The sequence below is a fragment of the Mauremys reevesii genome, linkage group 1 (assembly GCF_016161935.1).
Source record: "Mauremys reevesii isolate NIE-2019 linkage group 1, ASM1616193v1, whole genome shotgun sequence".
NCBI lineage: Eukaryota > Metazoa > Chordata > Testudines > Geoemydidae > Mauremys > Mauremys reevesii.
In genome coordinates this window covers 237574183-237588865 of record NC_052623.1, presented here as the reverse complement: position 1 = coordinate 237588865, position 14683 = coordinate 237574183, and the positions used below count along the sequence as shown (strand labels likewise).

At 42.2% G+C, this 14683-nt stretch overlaps 1 protein-coding gene across 11 annotated transcripts in view; it reads right to left on the bottom strand.

The window, feature by feature from the left end:
- Positions 1-14683, bottom strand: part of EFCAB6 (EF-hand calcium binding domain 6) — a 171592-nt gene that overhangs the window by 79682 nt on the left and 77227 nt on the right. For 10 of the 11 annotated variants that reach the window (XM_039512058.1, XM_039512059.1, XM_039512061.1 and 7 more), the window contains 3 exons: positions 7129-7299; positions 4854-4925; positions 4546-4706 (listed from right to left, as the gene is read on the bottom strand). In XM_039512058.1, coding sequence (XP_039367992.1) covers positions 4546-4706; positions 4854-4925; positions 7129-7299 — 404 coding nt within the window. The remainder of the gene's footprint in view (positions 1-4545; positions 4707-4853; positions 4926-7128; positions 7300-14683) is intronic. The other variant, XM_039512060.1, reaches the window with a different exon arrangement.

The following is a 14683-nucleotide window of genomic DNA, read 5'->3' as shown; positions in this document are numbered from 1 at the left end:
GAATAGAACTGGTCCGAGGACTGACCCTTGGGGAACACCACTAGTTACCCCTCTCCATTCTGAGAATTTACCATTAATTCCTACCCTTTGTTCCCTGTCCTTTAACCAGTTCTCAATCCATGAAAGGACCTTCCCTTTTATCCCATGACAGCTTAATTTACGTAACAGCCTTTGGTGAGGGACCTTGTCAAAGGCTTTCTGGAAATCTAAGTACACTATGTCTACCGGATCCCCCTTGTCCACATGTTTGTTGACCCCTTCAAAGAACTCTAATAGATTAGTAAGACACGATTTCCCTTTACAGAAACCATGTTGACTATTGCTCAACAGTTTATGTTTTTCTATGTGTCTGACAATTTTATTCTTAACTATTGTTTTAACTAATTTGCCCGGTACCGACGTTAGACTTACTGGTCTGTAATTGCCGGGATCACCCCAGAGCCCTTTTTAAATATTGGCGTTACATTAGCTAACTTCCAGTCATTGGGTACCAAAGCCGATTTAAAGGACGGGTTACAAACCTTAGTTAATAGTTCCGCAACTTCACATTTGAGTTCTTTCAGAACTCTTGGGTGAATGCCATCTGGTCCCGGTGACTTGTTAATGTTGAGTTTATCAATTAATTCCAAAACCTCCTCTAGTAACACTTCAATCTGTGACAGTTCCTCAGATTTGTCACCTACAAAAGCCAGCTCAGGTTTGGGAATCTCCCTAACATCCTCAGCCGTGAAGACTGAAGCAAAGAATCCATTTAGTTTCTCCGCAATGACTTTATCGTCTTTAAGCGCTCCTTTTGTATTTTGATCGTCAAGGGGCCCCACTGGTTGTTTAGCAGGCTTCCTGCTTCTGATGTACTTAAAAAACATTTTGTTATTACCTTTAGAGTTTTTGGCTAGTCGTTCTTCAAACTCCTCTTTGGCTTTTCTTATTACACTCTTGCACTTAAGTTGGCAGTGTTTGTGTTCCTTTCTATTTGCCTCACTAGGATTTGACTTCCACCTTTTAAAGGAAGTCTTTTTATCTCTCACTGCTTCTTTTACATGGTTGTTAAGCCACGGTGGCTCTTTTTTAGTTCTTTTACTGTTTTTCTTAATTTGGGGTATACATTGAAGTTGGGCCTCTATTATGGTGTCTTTAAAAAGGGCCCACGCAACTTGCAGGGATTTCACTTTAGTCACTGTACCTTTTAACTTTTGTCTAACTAACCCCCTCATTTTTGTATAGTTCCCCCTTTTGAAATTAAATGCCACAGTGTTGGGCAGTTGAGGTGTTCTTCCCACCACAGGGATGTTGAATGCTATTGTATTATGGTCACTATTTCCAAGCGGTCCTGCTATAGTTACCTCTTAGACCAGCTCCTGCGCTCCACTCAGGATTAAATCTAGAGTTGCCTCTCCCCTTGTGGGTTCCCGTACCAGCTGCTCCATGAAGCAGTCATTTAAAGTATCGAGAAATTTTATCTCTGCATTTCGTCCTGAAGTGAAATGTTCCCAGTCAATATGGGGATAATTGAAATCCCCCACTATTATTGGGTTCTTAATTTTGATAGCCTCTCTAATTTCCCTTAGCATTTCATCATCACTATTACTGTCCTGGTCAGGTGGTCGATAATAGATCCCTAACGTTATATTTTTACTAGAGCATGAAATTTCTATCCATAGAGATTCTATGGAACATGTGGATTCACTTAAGATTTTTACTTCATTTGAATCTACAGTTTCTTTCACATATAGTGCCACTCCTCCCCCTGCACGACCTGTTCTGTCCTTCTGATATATTTTGTACCCCGGAATGATTGTGGCCCATTGATTGCTCTCAGTCTACCAGGTTTCTGTGATGCCTATTATATCAATATCCTCCTTTATCACAAGGCACTCTAGTTCACCCATCTTATTATTTAGACTTCTGGCATTTGTGTACAAGCACTTTAAAAACTTGTCCCTGTTTATTAGCCTGCCTTTTTCTGATGTGCCAGATTCTTTTTTATGTGACTGTTTATCATCTGATCCGGCCCTTACATTATACTCTTCAGTCCTCTGCTCCTGACTATAACCTGGAGATTCTCTATCATCAGACTCTCCCCTAAGAAAAGTCTGTGTCCGATCCACATGCTCCTCTGCAGTGGTCGGCTTTCCCCCATCTCCTAGTTTAAAAACTGCTCTACAACCTTTTTAATGTTTAGTGCCAGCAGTCTGGTTCCACTTTGGTTTAGGTGGAGCCCATCTCTCCTGTATAGGCTCCTCCCATCCCAGAAGTTTCCCCAGTTTCTAATGAACGTGAACCCCTCCTCTCTACACCATCATCTCATCCATGCATTGAGACTCTGAAGCTCTGCCTGCCTACCTGGCCCTGCGCGTGGAACTGGGAGCATTTCTGAGAATGCCACCATAGAGGTCCTGGATTTCAGTCTCTTCCCTAGCAGCCTAAATTTGGCTTCCAGGACATCTCTCCTACCCTTCCCTATGTCATTGGTACCTACATGTACCATGACCACCAGCTCCTCCCCAGCACTACACATAAGTCTGTCTAGATGCCTCGAGAGATCCGCAACCTTCGCACCAGGCAGGCAAGTCACCATACGGTTCTCCCGGTCATCACAAACCCAGCTATCTATGTTTCTAATAATCGAATCTCCCATTACTAACACCTGCCTTTTCCTAGAAACTGGAGTTCCCTCCCCCGGAGAGGCAACCCCAGCACCATCTGGAAGGAGGGTCCCAACTACGGGAAGGTTTCCCTCTGCTCCCATTGACTGCTCTACTTTCCTGGGCTGTTCTTCCTCCTCAACAGCGCAGGGGCTGTCTGAGCGGAGGTGGGACAATTCTACAGTGTCCCGGAAAGCCTCATCAACATACCTCTCTGCCTCTCTTAGCTCCTCCAGTTCCGCCACCCTGGCCTCCAAAGTCTGTACATGGTCTCTGAGGGCCAGGACCTCCTTGCACTGACTGCACACATACGCCACCCGCCCACAGGGCAGGTAATCATACATGCAACACTCAGTGCAATAAACTGGATAGCCCCCACTCTGCTGCTGGGCTTCTGCCTGCATTGTCTCCTAGTTAATGGAAGGGTGGTTTACAGAAAGGGGTTTTGAAATGTGATTTGGTTTATAGGTTTTAGGGGGACTACAGGGAAGGGGTTAGGGCCAGCAAGGGACTCCCACTCCCTTCCCACTCCCCTTCCCAACTCCCTTGCGAAACTCCCTGTTAGCAGCCCCTGATCGCAAAGCTCCCTGGTCGCTTGGGCGCGGCTTTATAAAGCCCTGGCCTGAGTGAATGCCCCGCCCACTGATTAAGGCTCAGCCAATTACCAGAGGCTTCGAGCTTTCAAACCTGCCTCCAACTGCCAGCCAGAGCACACGGTCCCTCAAACAACCAAACAACCAAACAGACTGACAAACACAAGCTCTGGAGAAGTGTGTGAATGATGACAGCCAGTTATCCAATACTCAAAGGATAAGTAATTGCTCATGATCAGTGGTCATGATGTGTATATATTATACAACAGTGAGCCATGAAACTGACTGATGACAAGAAGGGTGTATTTTTAATACAGTGTTCAGGGAATTAGGTGCCTGACTCTTATTAACCCCATGCATGGCACTCAACGTTTTCTCTACAAAATTCACAGGAAAGGAAAACAGATGCAGTGGAATTTTATCTCAGTGATCACACTTGTACTCGTTCATATTTCAAGATCAAAATTATTTTCTGAAAGCCATTTCCTATTGATGCTGTTGTGTTTGTTCCTCACTTATACTGATCATCAGGACACTGGGTCACAAGGTTCAGGCTGGCACAGATTCCTTTGATTTTCCTATGATGTTTTGAAAGGTAGGAAAGAATCCCACATCTTCTGGAGAATCACAGGGCTGCACGTAAAGAATGTTACAGCTTATAGTGAGCAAATTAGAGCCAATTAGAGCCTGACTGACATGCCACGGCAATAAAATGCCTAATACAATCCACTCCTCTTTTACAAGATATAGATTTTGTTTCCATACACATATGTGATTTGGGATGTTCATTGTTTTTTAGATTGAAATGTAGTTGTCAATTGGCCAATGATCAAAATGAGAGCTGATTATGTCATGTCCCAGTTTACAAGGGTTCTCCTAAAATCAAGGCTCTCGAATTGTTCATTACAAGATACTACTGTAGAATATTACAATAAGATAATGTGGGTAGTTATATTCATTTCCATTTGGAAACAGTTAATACTTTTTTTTAAAGATACATTTTCCATCACACCCAATTCTCACTTTGAGGAATGGGCTTGTTTTACCTTTTTAAATTATCCTTTGAACCATACGACCCCAATTTTGCCAGTGTTTCATTAATGGAACTTCCATGGAAATAAAGAGGAAATCTGCAAGCTGATCACTTGCAGAATAGAGGTTACTGATTGGCCTGGTGGCATTTTATTTTCTCTAAAGCTTAAGGCAAATTGAAGTATCCCAAGATTCAAAACACCACTTTTTTATAAAAATATGGAGAGAAAGTTAATAAAGTTACATAAATTAATAGTCAGATGCCAGCAGCTTACTTTATAAATTGTTCATCGGACAAAGAGGGACAATATATCTGTACAATTTTTCTTAGCTGATTTCTGCTAATAATGCCTGTACATTTAGGGTCACAGGTCTGCAAAGCCTTGTGGAAGTCTTTCCAATTTTCCGTGATTTTATCCGAAAGAATGTCTTCCACCTAAAATGCAAATATATCAGTCACTGAAATAAAAAATGTCTGTGAAGTTATATTGCCATATGTCAGTAATCATATAGTAAAAATTAAATAAACCCCTTAATTACAGAAAATCAACACTTACTGAAGATAAACCTCATTATTACTTACAGTATCCCAAGCTAGAACAAGAGAAGGTGGCTTCTTAACTTCCTTTGTTCCATTAAGCCATTTATGACCCATCTAATTTAAAAAAAATGTTATTTGTATTAAAACTTTTTAAAGCACTGTTTCCTCCATAGTGTACAATGAAAGCCAATACATATATTCTCAAGGTTCTGTTTGAAAGTGTGTCTCTAATCTGAAAAGTGACTATGCAAAAATGGCACTTTCCTACACTGATCTGCTCCTTTTGTGAATGAAAAGTCACAGCTACTGACTTTAATAACAAAACAACATATTATTACTTGTTACTCTCCAAAGCTAAAGTCACTAAGACTGACAGATGAGCTGCAAGTTGGATAGCTGTCTCTGAGGGAAAAATTTGAAGACAGTGGGGTGGCACAGGTGAATGTGAGTGCAGAATCTGGTTCCCAGAATATAGATCAGGTTCAGTTTGTGGCACTGGCAGTTAGAATAAAAGCTTGTAAACCGAGTACATTTAATACAAGAACTACTGAGATGCAACAGACACATGGAACCTTATTTTTCCAGAGTAACTGGGGTCAATACCAGATCCAGCTGAGCTCTGTTCAGTGCAAAATCCAAGGAGAGACAAAGGTGCCTTTATGTCATTTTCAGATACCCCGGTCCTGGGGCCAGCGAGGAGCTGGTTTGGCTAGTTGAGGCCCAGCTTGGTTCCCAGCTCTACTAGCATCTGCCTCAGAGCTGCTTTGACTTTCATCTGGCTGCAACAGTCCCCATGGGGCCATTCCCTCAGCCAGAGAATGATAGAGCACCACAGCATTCTAGAAAAACTCCCCTCCCTCTGGGTGTGTCCCAAAGAATTCCCCTGTGTCACAGAGTGGGCGGGACAGAGTGTTACAGAGCCAGCTATGCCAGCTTTACATCACCCAGGGAATGAGTGAGTGGAGCCTTTGTATTTGGCTAGGCTGGCTTTGCAGCTGCTTTGCACCAATAGATGGCACAACAGAGGTCAGAATCTGGCCCACTCTTCAGAGCAGAATCACACTTCAAGTGTGAAATCCTAGCTAGCATAGTAATCTCTGGTTATCAGCTGGTATCTTACCCCAGGGTGGCCATGATCCCTGTTGCTCTGTGTTTCTCTAGCCTGCCCTTCTTTATGCTAAAATTTACTTTATTTAGAACACTGAGTAGGCAGTAGAATTTCAACTCTAAAATGAAGCCAAATAAGTTAATTTGAGCATCCAAATTCATTTGCATAACCCATTAGTATTTGCACTTTGACAGTATTTATACTTTTTCCCTCCGACATGTCAGTTTTATAATTATAAAAATGTGTCCAAGACTCTCAGCACAACCATTATTCAATTCAATAATAGGTAGAAGGGACATGAACGGATGAATCAAATGTATCTATTGTTGGAGCCATCAGAACAGGATGCCGTCTATTTCAGTTCTACATCAAAGCTTTTCTCAAAGCAATACACACCATTCAAGACTATTCAGTAGGAACCTCTTTTTGCGCATCTAGTGCATCTCTTGACACTGCCAGGTTCTTTGATTCTTTCCAAGGACACTAACTACATCAGCTTAAGACAAAAACTAAATAAAGATTTATTCAGATGGCACACTAATGTGAACCTAAAATTGAGCTAATAAAAATATTATGAACAGCTCTAATATAATAAAGCAGTTATGAAAACTATAGATTAGACTACTTCTGAGTATAATTCAGTAAGCAAAAAAAGAAACTGACATACTGACTAGATATTCTGGTCAAAAGATACAGGATATAACCTCACTATATGTATGGTAGTGGTTCTAAAGGAAGATATTAAAAGATTACTAAAAAACTCCAAACATTTCAAAGTCATACTCATAAAAACACACAATCAATGGCTATTGTAAATCTCAGAATCTATGTATTATTATCTAGTATAAATAGATAGAAAGAGCTCTTCTGCAAAATATCTGCAAAACAGTTTTGATGATTGAAAGCTGGAAAGAGATACTTCCATCCCACATCTGCTACACACATGTACATGAACTTGCGATTACATTCCAGGGGGAGTTTCCAGAAACTTGAGGTAACTGTGAAATTGGTTCTCAACCCACACTTCAGAGGCAAAAGAATCCAAGAGTGTGAATTATGTAGAAGTTTTATACTGCTGAAAAGCATATGCATTCACTAACTTAGATGAAGATTTTTCAGAGATTAGGGTTTTATTAAGAATTATCCTGACACCTTGCTATAAACATTATAAAAAAGAAAATCCTTAGAAAAGTATTGATAAACACTTACTAGAGATTCCTTTTCTTCAAACAAGTCTAAAAATGTATGGTAGCTGAGGTACCCAGTGTGTTCTGGATCAATTATCTTAATTAGGTCTTGGAAGTCCTTGTCTCTTATTCGAAATAAGATGCAGTCCAAAACGCGACGAAGCTCATTTCTTGTGATCTTTCCATCCTGTTTCTAAAACAAATGTTCATGTGTGTGTGAAACAGAGTGAACAAATTCACTAAAAGACAATGTCTATTTTAAAACACTGTTCTGAACCTACAAAAAGAACAGGAGTACTTGTGGCACCTTAAAGACTAACAAATGTATTTGAGCATAAGCTTTCGTGGGCTACAGCCCACTTCATCGGATGCATGCAGTGGAAAATACCAGTAGGAAGATATATATATCTTATGATATATATATATATATGAAACAATGGGTGTATGGTAACACCCATTGTTTCATGCTCTGTGTGTGTGTGTGTATATATATATATACACACACACAGAGAACATGAAACAATGGGTGTTACCATACACACTCTAATGAGACTGATCAGTTAAGGTGAGCTATTACCAGCAGGAGAGAAAAAAACTTTTTGTAGTGGTAATCCATTTGCAGCAGCTGACAAGAAGGTGTGAGGAACAGTATGGGGGGAATAAACATGGGGAAATAGTTTTACTTTGTGTAATGACCCATCTACTCCCAGCCTTTATTCAAGCCTAATTTAATGGTGTCCATTTTGCAAATTAGTTCCAATTCAGCAGTCTCTCGTTGGACTTTTTAAAGTTTTTTTGTTGTAATATTGACTTTTAGGTCTATAATCGAGGGATCAGGGAGATTGAAGTGTTCTCCGACTGGTTTTTGAATGTTATAATTCTTGACATCTGATTTGTGTCCATTTATTCTTTTACATAGAGACTGTCCAGTTTGGCCAATGTACATGGCATAGGGACATTGCTGACATTTCTGAACCTCTATGTCACACAACCCACAATGACTGAAAGCTTTCACTATTGGTTAGCTTTTGGATAGTCTAATCAGTGGTTCTCAACCTATTTATCATTATGGGCCACATATGCAGATCTCTGTGTGTTACGTGAGCTGCATCCACTCAATATATGTACTACCTGTATGGCCCTGAAGATGTCACATGGGCCACAGCTGTGTGCTGATTGGGCTGCCAGCGGCCCACAGCCCACAGGTTGAGAACCACCAGTTTACATGATGTGAATCTGGTGGTCTCAGTCCGGTTCTCAGTGGACAAGAGGATATACTGCAACGGGAGCCCTTGTTGGCAGTCACAGCAGAGGGACTAAGGTTATAGAAATTGAACTATCCTTTTACACTAGAAGTCGTACCCTAAGTCCAGGTTTGTAATATGTTGGTAGAGCAGTATTAGGGAGCTTAGAATATAGCTGCCTGTCCTGGACCAGTTCTGTGGAGAAAAAGACAAAAGTCTTTGGTCTCCAAGATTGTTAATTCAGCACCTTTCTGCAAAAATTAAATTGATCGTTTATGTTATGCAAGCACATATAAACACACATACATACACACACACACTTTTTTTAAATAAAAAGGATGTTTTTGTTACTTCCCACCAGCTCTGTTTCCCTACAGTGACTTGTTGATGCCATTGGCCCCATCCATTGCCTTGGTGTAGAAGGGGAGTCCTTTAAAGGCTATTTGTGACTGGAATGAATTACCACACGGCTCTCAGCACAGAACAGACATATACACAGAATCATAGAATCATAGAATCATAGAATTCAAGATCAGAAGGGACCATTATGATCATCTAGTCTGACCTCCTGCAAGATGCAGGCCACATAAGCCGATCCACCCACTCCTTAGCAAGCGACCCCTGCCCCATGCTTCGGAGGAAGGCGAAAAACCTCCAAGACCATTGCCAATCTTCCCTGGAGGAAAATTCCTTCCCGACCCCAAATATGGCGGTCAGCTGAACCCCGAGCATGCGGGCAAGACTCTCCAGCCAAACCCTCTGGAAAAGGTTATATCATACCATTTACCCATTGTACTATTTACCAGTGTGGCACTTAATTGACCTATTGACTAAGCCCGTTATCCTATCATACCATCCCCTCCATAAACTTATCTAGCTTAATCTTAAAGTCATGGAGGTCCTTCGCCCCCACTGTTTCCCTCTGTAGGCTGTTCCAGTATTGCACTCCCCTGATGGTTAGAAACCTTCGTCTAATTTCAAGCCTGAATTTCCTGACTGACAGTTTATATCCGTTTGTCCTCGTGTCCACATTAGCACTGAGCTGAAATAATTCCTCTCCTTCCCTGGTATTTATCCCTCTGATATATTTAAAGAGTGTAATCATATCTCCTCTTATCCTTCTTTTGGTTAAGGAAAACAAACCGAGCTCCTCAAGTCTCCTTTCATACGAAAGGCCTTCCATTCCTCGGATCATTCTAGTGGCCCTTCTTTGTACCTGTTCTAGTTTGAATTCATCCTTCTTAAACATGGGAGACCAAAACTGCACACAATACTCCAAATGAGGTCTCACCAACGCCTTATATAACGGGACTAGCACCTCCTTATTCCTACTAGAAATACCTCGCCTAATGCAACCCAAGACCGCATTAGCTTTTTTAACGGCCACATCACATTGCCTACTCATAGTCATCCTACGATCAACCAGGACTCCTAGGTCCTTCTCCTCCTCCGTTACTTCCAACTGGTGCGTCCCAGCTTATAACTAAAGTTCTTGTTAGACATCCCTAAATGCATAACCTTACACTTCTCACTATTGAATTTCATCCTGTTACTAATACTCCAGTTTACAAGGTCATCTAAATCTCCCTGGAGAATATCCCGATCCTCTTCCGAATTGGCAATACCCCCCAACTTGGTGTCATCCGCAAACTTTATCAGCCCACTCCTACTCTTGGTTCCCAGGTCAGCAATAAATAGATTGAATAAAATCGGACCCAAAACCGAGCCTTGAGGAACTCCACCAGTAACCCCCCTCCAACCGGACAGTTCCCCTTCAATACTACCCTCTGCAGTCTCCCTTTAACCAGCTCCTTATCCACCTCTGGATTTTCATTTCGATCCCCATCTTTTCCAATTTAACCAGTAATTCTTCATGCGGTACCGTATCAAACGCCTTACTGAAATCCAGATATATTAGATCCACCGCATTTCCCTTGTCTAATAAATCTGTTACTTTCTCAACGAAGGAGATCAGGTTGGTTTGGCACGATCAACCTTTCGTAAATCCATGCTGAAATCTATCCCAGATGCCATCGGCCTCATGCTCGGAACCACTCTCTCTTTTAAGATTTTTCCATGACTTTGCATACTACAGATGTTAGACTAACAGGCCTATAGTTCCCGGGTCACTTTTTCCCCTTCTTGAATATAGGAACTACATTAGCTAATCTCCAGTCAGTCGGTACAATCCCGAATTTAGGGATTTATTAAAGATTATCGCTAACGTGCTAGCAATATCCTACACCAATTCCCTTAATATTCTAGGATGAAGATTATCCGGGCCCCCCGATTTACTTCCGTTAAGCTGTTCAAGTTTGGCTTCTACCTCAGATACCGTAATGTCTACCCCCATATCTTCATTCCCATCGGTCCCTCTATCACTATTCCTTAGCCCTTCATTAGCCTCATTAAAGACCGAGGCAAAGTATTCGTTCAGATATTGTGCCATTCCAAGATTATCCCTAATCTCCACTCCGTTTAAAGTTTTAAGCGGTCCCACTTCTTCTTTCTTGGTTTTCTTCCTATTTATATGGCTAAAAAACCGTTTGCTATTGGTTTTAATCCCCTTCGCTAGGTCCATCTCCACTCGTCGCTTTGCCTTTCTCACAGCTTCCCTGCACCCTCTGACCTCAATAAGGTAGGTTTCCTTGCTGATCCCTCCCATTTTCCACTCCTGGTACGCTTTCTGTTTTTTCTTAATGACCCCTCTAAGACGCTTGCTCATCCAGCTCGGTCTAAAACTGCTACCTATGAGCCGTTTCCCCCTTCTCGGGATACATGCCTCTGACAACTCCTGCAACTTCAACCTGAAGTAACCCCAGGCGTCATCTGCCCTTAGATCCCTAAATATGTTAGCCCTGGGTTAGTGTCCCAAATTCACCTCCTATCAGGGGATTTCCTTTATTCCTAATATCAGAACAATAAAATACAAACTCCAACCTAAGCATTTTTTTGAGCTTATCTTTTCCTAGGGTATTTTCCTCCTTGATGTCTCTGTCTTTGCACATAGGTCTCTCTGCCTTAGAGAGTAATGCTAAGCCTTTTATATTCCTGGGTTGGAGCTAATAGGAACCACTGGGTCTGACAGTGAGAGTGACTTAGTAGAAATAATTCTGCATTTCTGTACAGAGTCCCAGCATGTGACACTGCCATACTATCATATAAATGTGCACTTTTTAAAGCATCTTATGCAATAAACAATGGAATGGGCTTATACAACAGTACTATTATATTTATGTATTGTTACAGTTAAGGCATAATTTTTGTTTCAGTCCCCATGACATATCTCCATACGGTTTGAGGGAGAGTTTTAAATAGAGGTTAGTCTGTTTTTATCACAGTCTATTAGATCTTAGAATTTTATATTTTTGCTTGGACTTTTATTTTATTTTGCTTCCCTTAAAAAAAACCGGTGGAAAAAAAGAAGAAATGTAAGGAATAAATGCTTGGGAACAATAAAAGAAAAATGAATGGTAAACAGTTTCTCCAGTGATTCATTCCTGCCTAAGCACGAGACAAATATTTTGCTGCTCATAAACCTCACACCAAGAAAAATTCTGCTTCCCTTTAGTCCCCTATAGAGATCCAGGGTGGCAGTAGTAATATACAGGATGAGCAATTATTTACTTCATCAGCTGGTTTGGGAAACACTTTGAAGTTTTGTAATCAAAAGATAATGGTCTTGTGAAACTGCTTTTCTGCCATCTGAATTTTCTTTAGAGACTGTTGTCAGTGCATTAAATCATACGGAAAAGTAACTGAATAATATATCTACCTCAGTGAATGTGTTAAGAAATTTGGCAGAGGAGTTACAAAAATTAGTTCTATTTTACATGAAAATATGTGCCGAGTAAGTGGAAGAATCTTCTCCACAAAGCTTAAACCAGGGCTCGGCAACCTCTGGCATGCAGCTTGCCAGAGTAAGCACCCTGCCGGGACGGGCCAGTTTGTTTACCTGCCACGTCGGCAGGTTCGGCTGATAGAGGCTCCCACTTGCCGTGGTTCACCATCCCAGGCCAATGGGGGTGGCGGGAAGCCGCGGCCAGCACATCCCTTGGCCCACGGCGCTTCCCACCGCCCCCATTGGCTTGGGACGGTGAACCGCGGCCAATGGGAGCCGCAATCGGCCGAACCTGCCGACGCGGCAGGTAAACAAACTGGCCCGGCCCGCCAGGGTAAGCACCCTGGCAAGCCACGTGCCAGAGGTTGCCGACCCCTGGCTTAAACACATACTGTGGTTAAAGATAACTTGTTTTTTAGTCATTGCTTTGAAAATATTGAAAAAATAATATATATTATATTAGCCTTCGATCAGTGAAATTTTTGATTGTTTATTTGACACCTAAAATCTCTAAAATGTTTTCATTTATGAGCTAGATTGTCACCTGGTGTAAATTAGCATAGCTCCAACGACCTCACTGGGGCTAAAATGATTTACATCAGCAGAAAATCTGTATGTATCTCTGTATGTGTAACTGTTTTGGATGTTAATAATGAAGCTGTTCCTCCTGTAGCCATAGTTCTCTTTCTGCTGTCTCAAACATCGGTATCTGTGTAAATAATTTCATTCACTGATGACCAGTACAATAAAGCGCATAAGCATGTGCTTGAGTACGTGATTAAGTGCTTTGCTAAATTAGGGCCCTAATGCCGGTATGTGTTATTATTATCATCCACTGCAATGTAGGAAACTACTCTCTTCTTTGTAAACTGCTAGGCAAATTCTTTCTTTTGTAGTGATTGTGTGTGTATACACACAAACATATATGTAAAAACAACGAGGAGTACTTGTGGCACCTTAGAGACTAACAAATTTATTTGGGTATAAGCTTTTGTGGGCTAAAACCCACTTCATCAGATGCATGGAGTGGAAAATACAGTAGGCAGGTATATATGCACAGTATATGAAAAGAGGGAGTTGCCTTACCAAGTGGGGGTCAGTGCTAATGAGACAATTCAGTGAAAGTGGAAATGGGCTAGTCTCAACAGTAGAATACCAAGGGAGGAAAAATCACTTTTGTAGTGGTAATGAGGCTAATATAATCAGGGTGGCCCATTTCAAACAGTTGACAAGAAGGTGTGAGTAAAAGTAGGGAAAAATTAGTATGGGGAAATTAGTTTTTGTAGTGACCCATCCACTTCCAGCCTTTATTCAGGCTAATTTGATGGTGTCCAGTCTGCAAATTAATTCCAGTTGTGCAGATTCACGTTGGAGTCTGCTTTTGAAGTTTTTTTTGTTGAAGAATTGCCACTTTTAAGTCTGTTATTGAGTGTCCAGGGAGGTTGAAGTGTTCGCCGACTGGTTTTTGAGTGTTATAATCCTTGACGTCTGATTTGTGTCCATTTATTCTTTTGTGTAGAGACTGTCCGGTTTGGCCAATGTACATGGCAGAGGGGCATTGCTGGCACATGATGGCATATATCACATTGGTAGATGTGCAGGTGAATGAGCCCCTGATGGTGCGGCTGATGTGGTTAGGTCCTATGATGGTTGTCCCTTGAATAGATATGCAGACAGAGTTGGCAACAAACCCAATTGAGAAACTGCAGAACTGGAATTAATTTGCAAACAGGACACCATCAAATTAGGCCTGAATAAAGACTGGGAGTGGATGGGTCAGTACAAAAACTAATTTCCCCTACTGTTACTCACACCTTCTTGTCAACTGTTTGAAATGGGCCACCCTGATTACATTAGTCTCATTACCAGGGCTGTCCCTACCCATACGCAAAGTATGCAGCTCCGTAGGGCACCAGGAAATTTGGTGAAATTTCCTGGTGCCCTGCGCAGCTGCATGCTGCTCCAGCCCTTGCCCCACTTCTTCCCCATGGCCCCTGCCCCTGCTCCTCCCCAGCCCTACCACTTCCCACCCCTGCTCCACCCTCACTCCATCCCTTCCCCAAAGCTTCACCCTGCTCCTTCCCCGCCCTGCCACCACTCCCCTGAGGACTGCACCAGGGCTGGGCCTGCACTCATTGGCGGCGGGAAGTGCAGTGACCTGGCCCCAGATGTGCCGCCGGTCAGTGCTGGTGGGTGGTTCCCTCCTGCCCCCAAGCCAGCCCTCCCCCCCTCACCCCCAGAGCCTTAGGCCCCTCCCCCCCCCCGCACATTCTCCCCGAGGGGACTGCATAGGGCCCCAGAATAGCTAGGGACAGTCCTGCTCATTACCACTACAAAAGTGATTTTTCCTCCCTTGGTATTCTACTGTTGAGAATAGCCCACTTCCATTTTAATTGAATTGTCTCGTTAACACTGACCCCCACTTGGTAAGGCAACTCCCATCTTTTCATGTACTGTGTGTATATACCTGCCTACTGTATTTTCCACTCCAT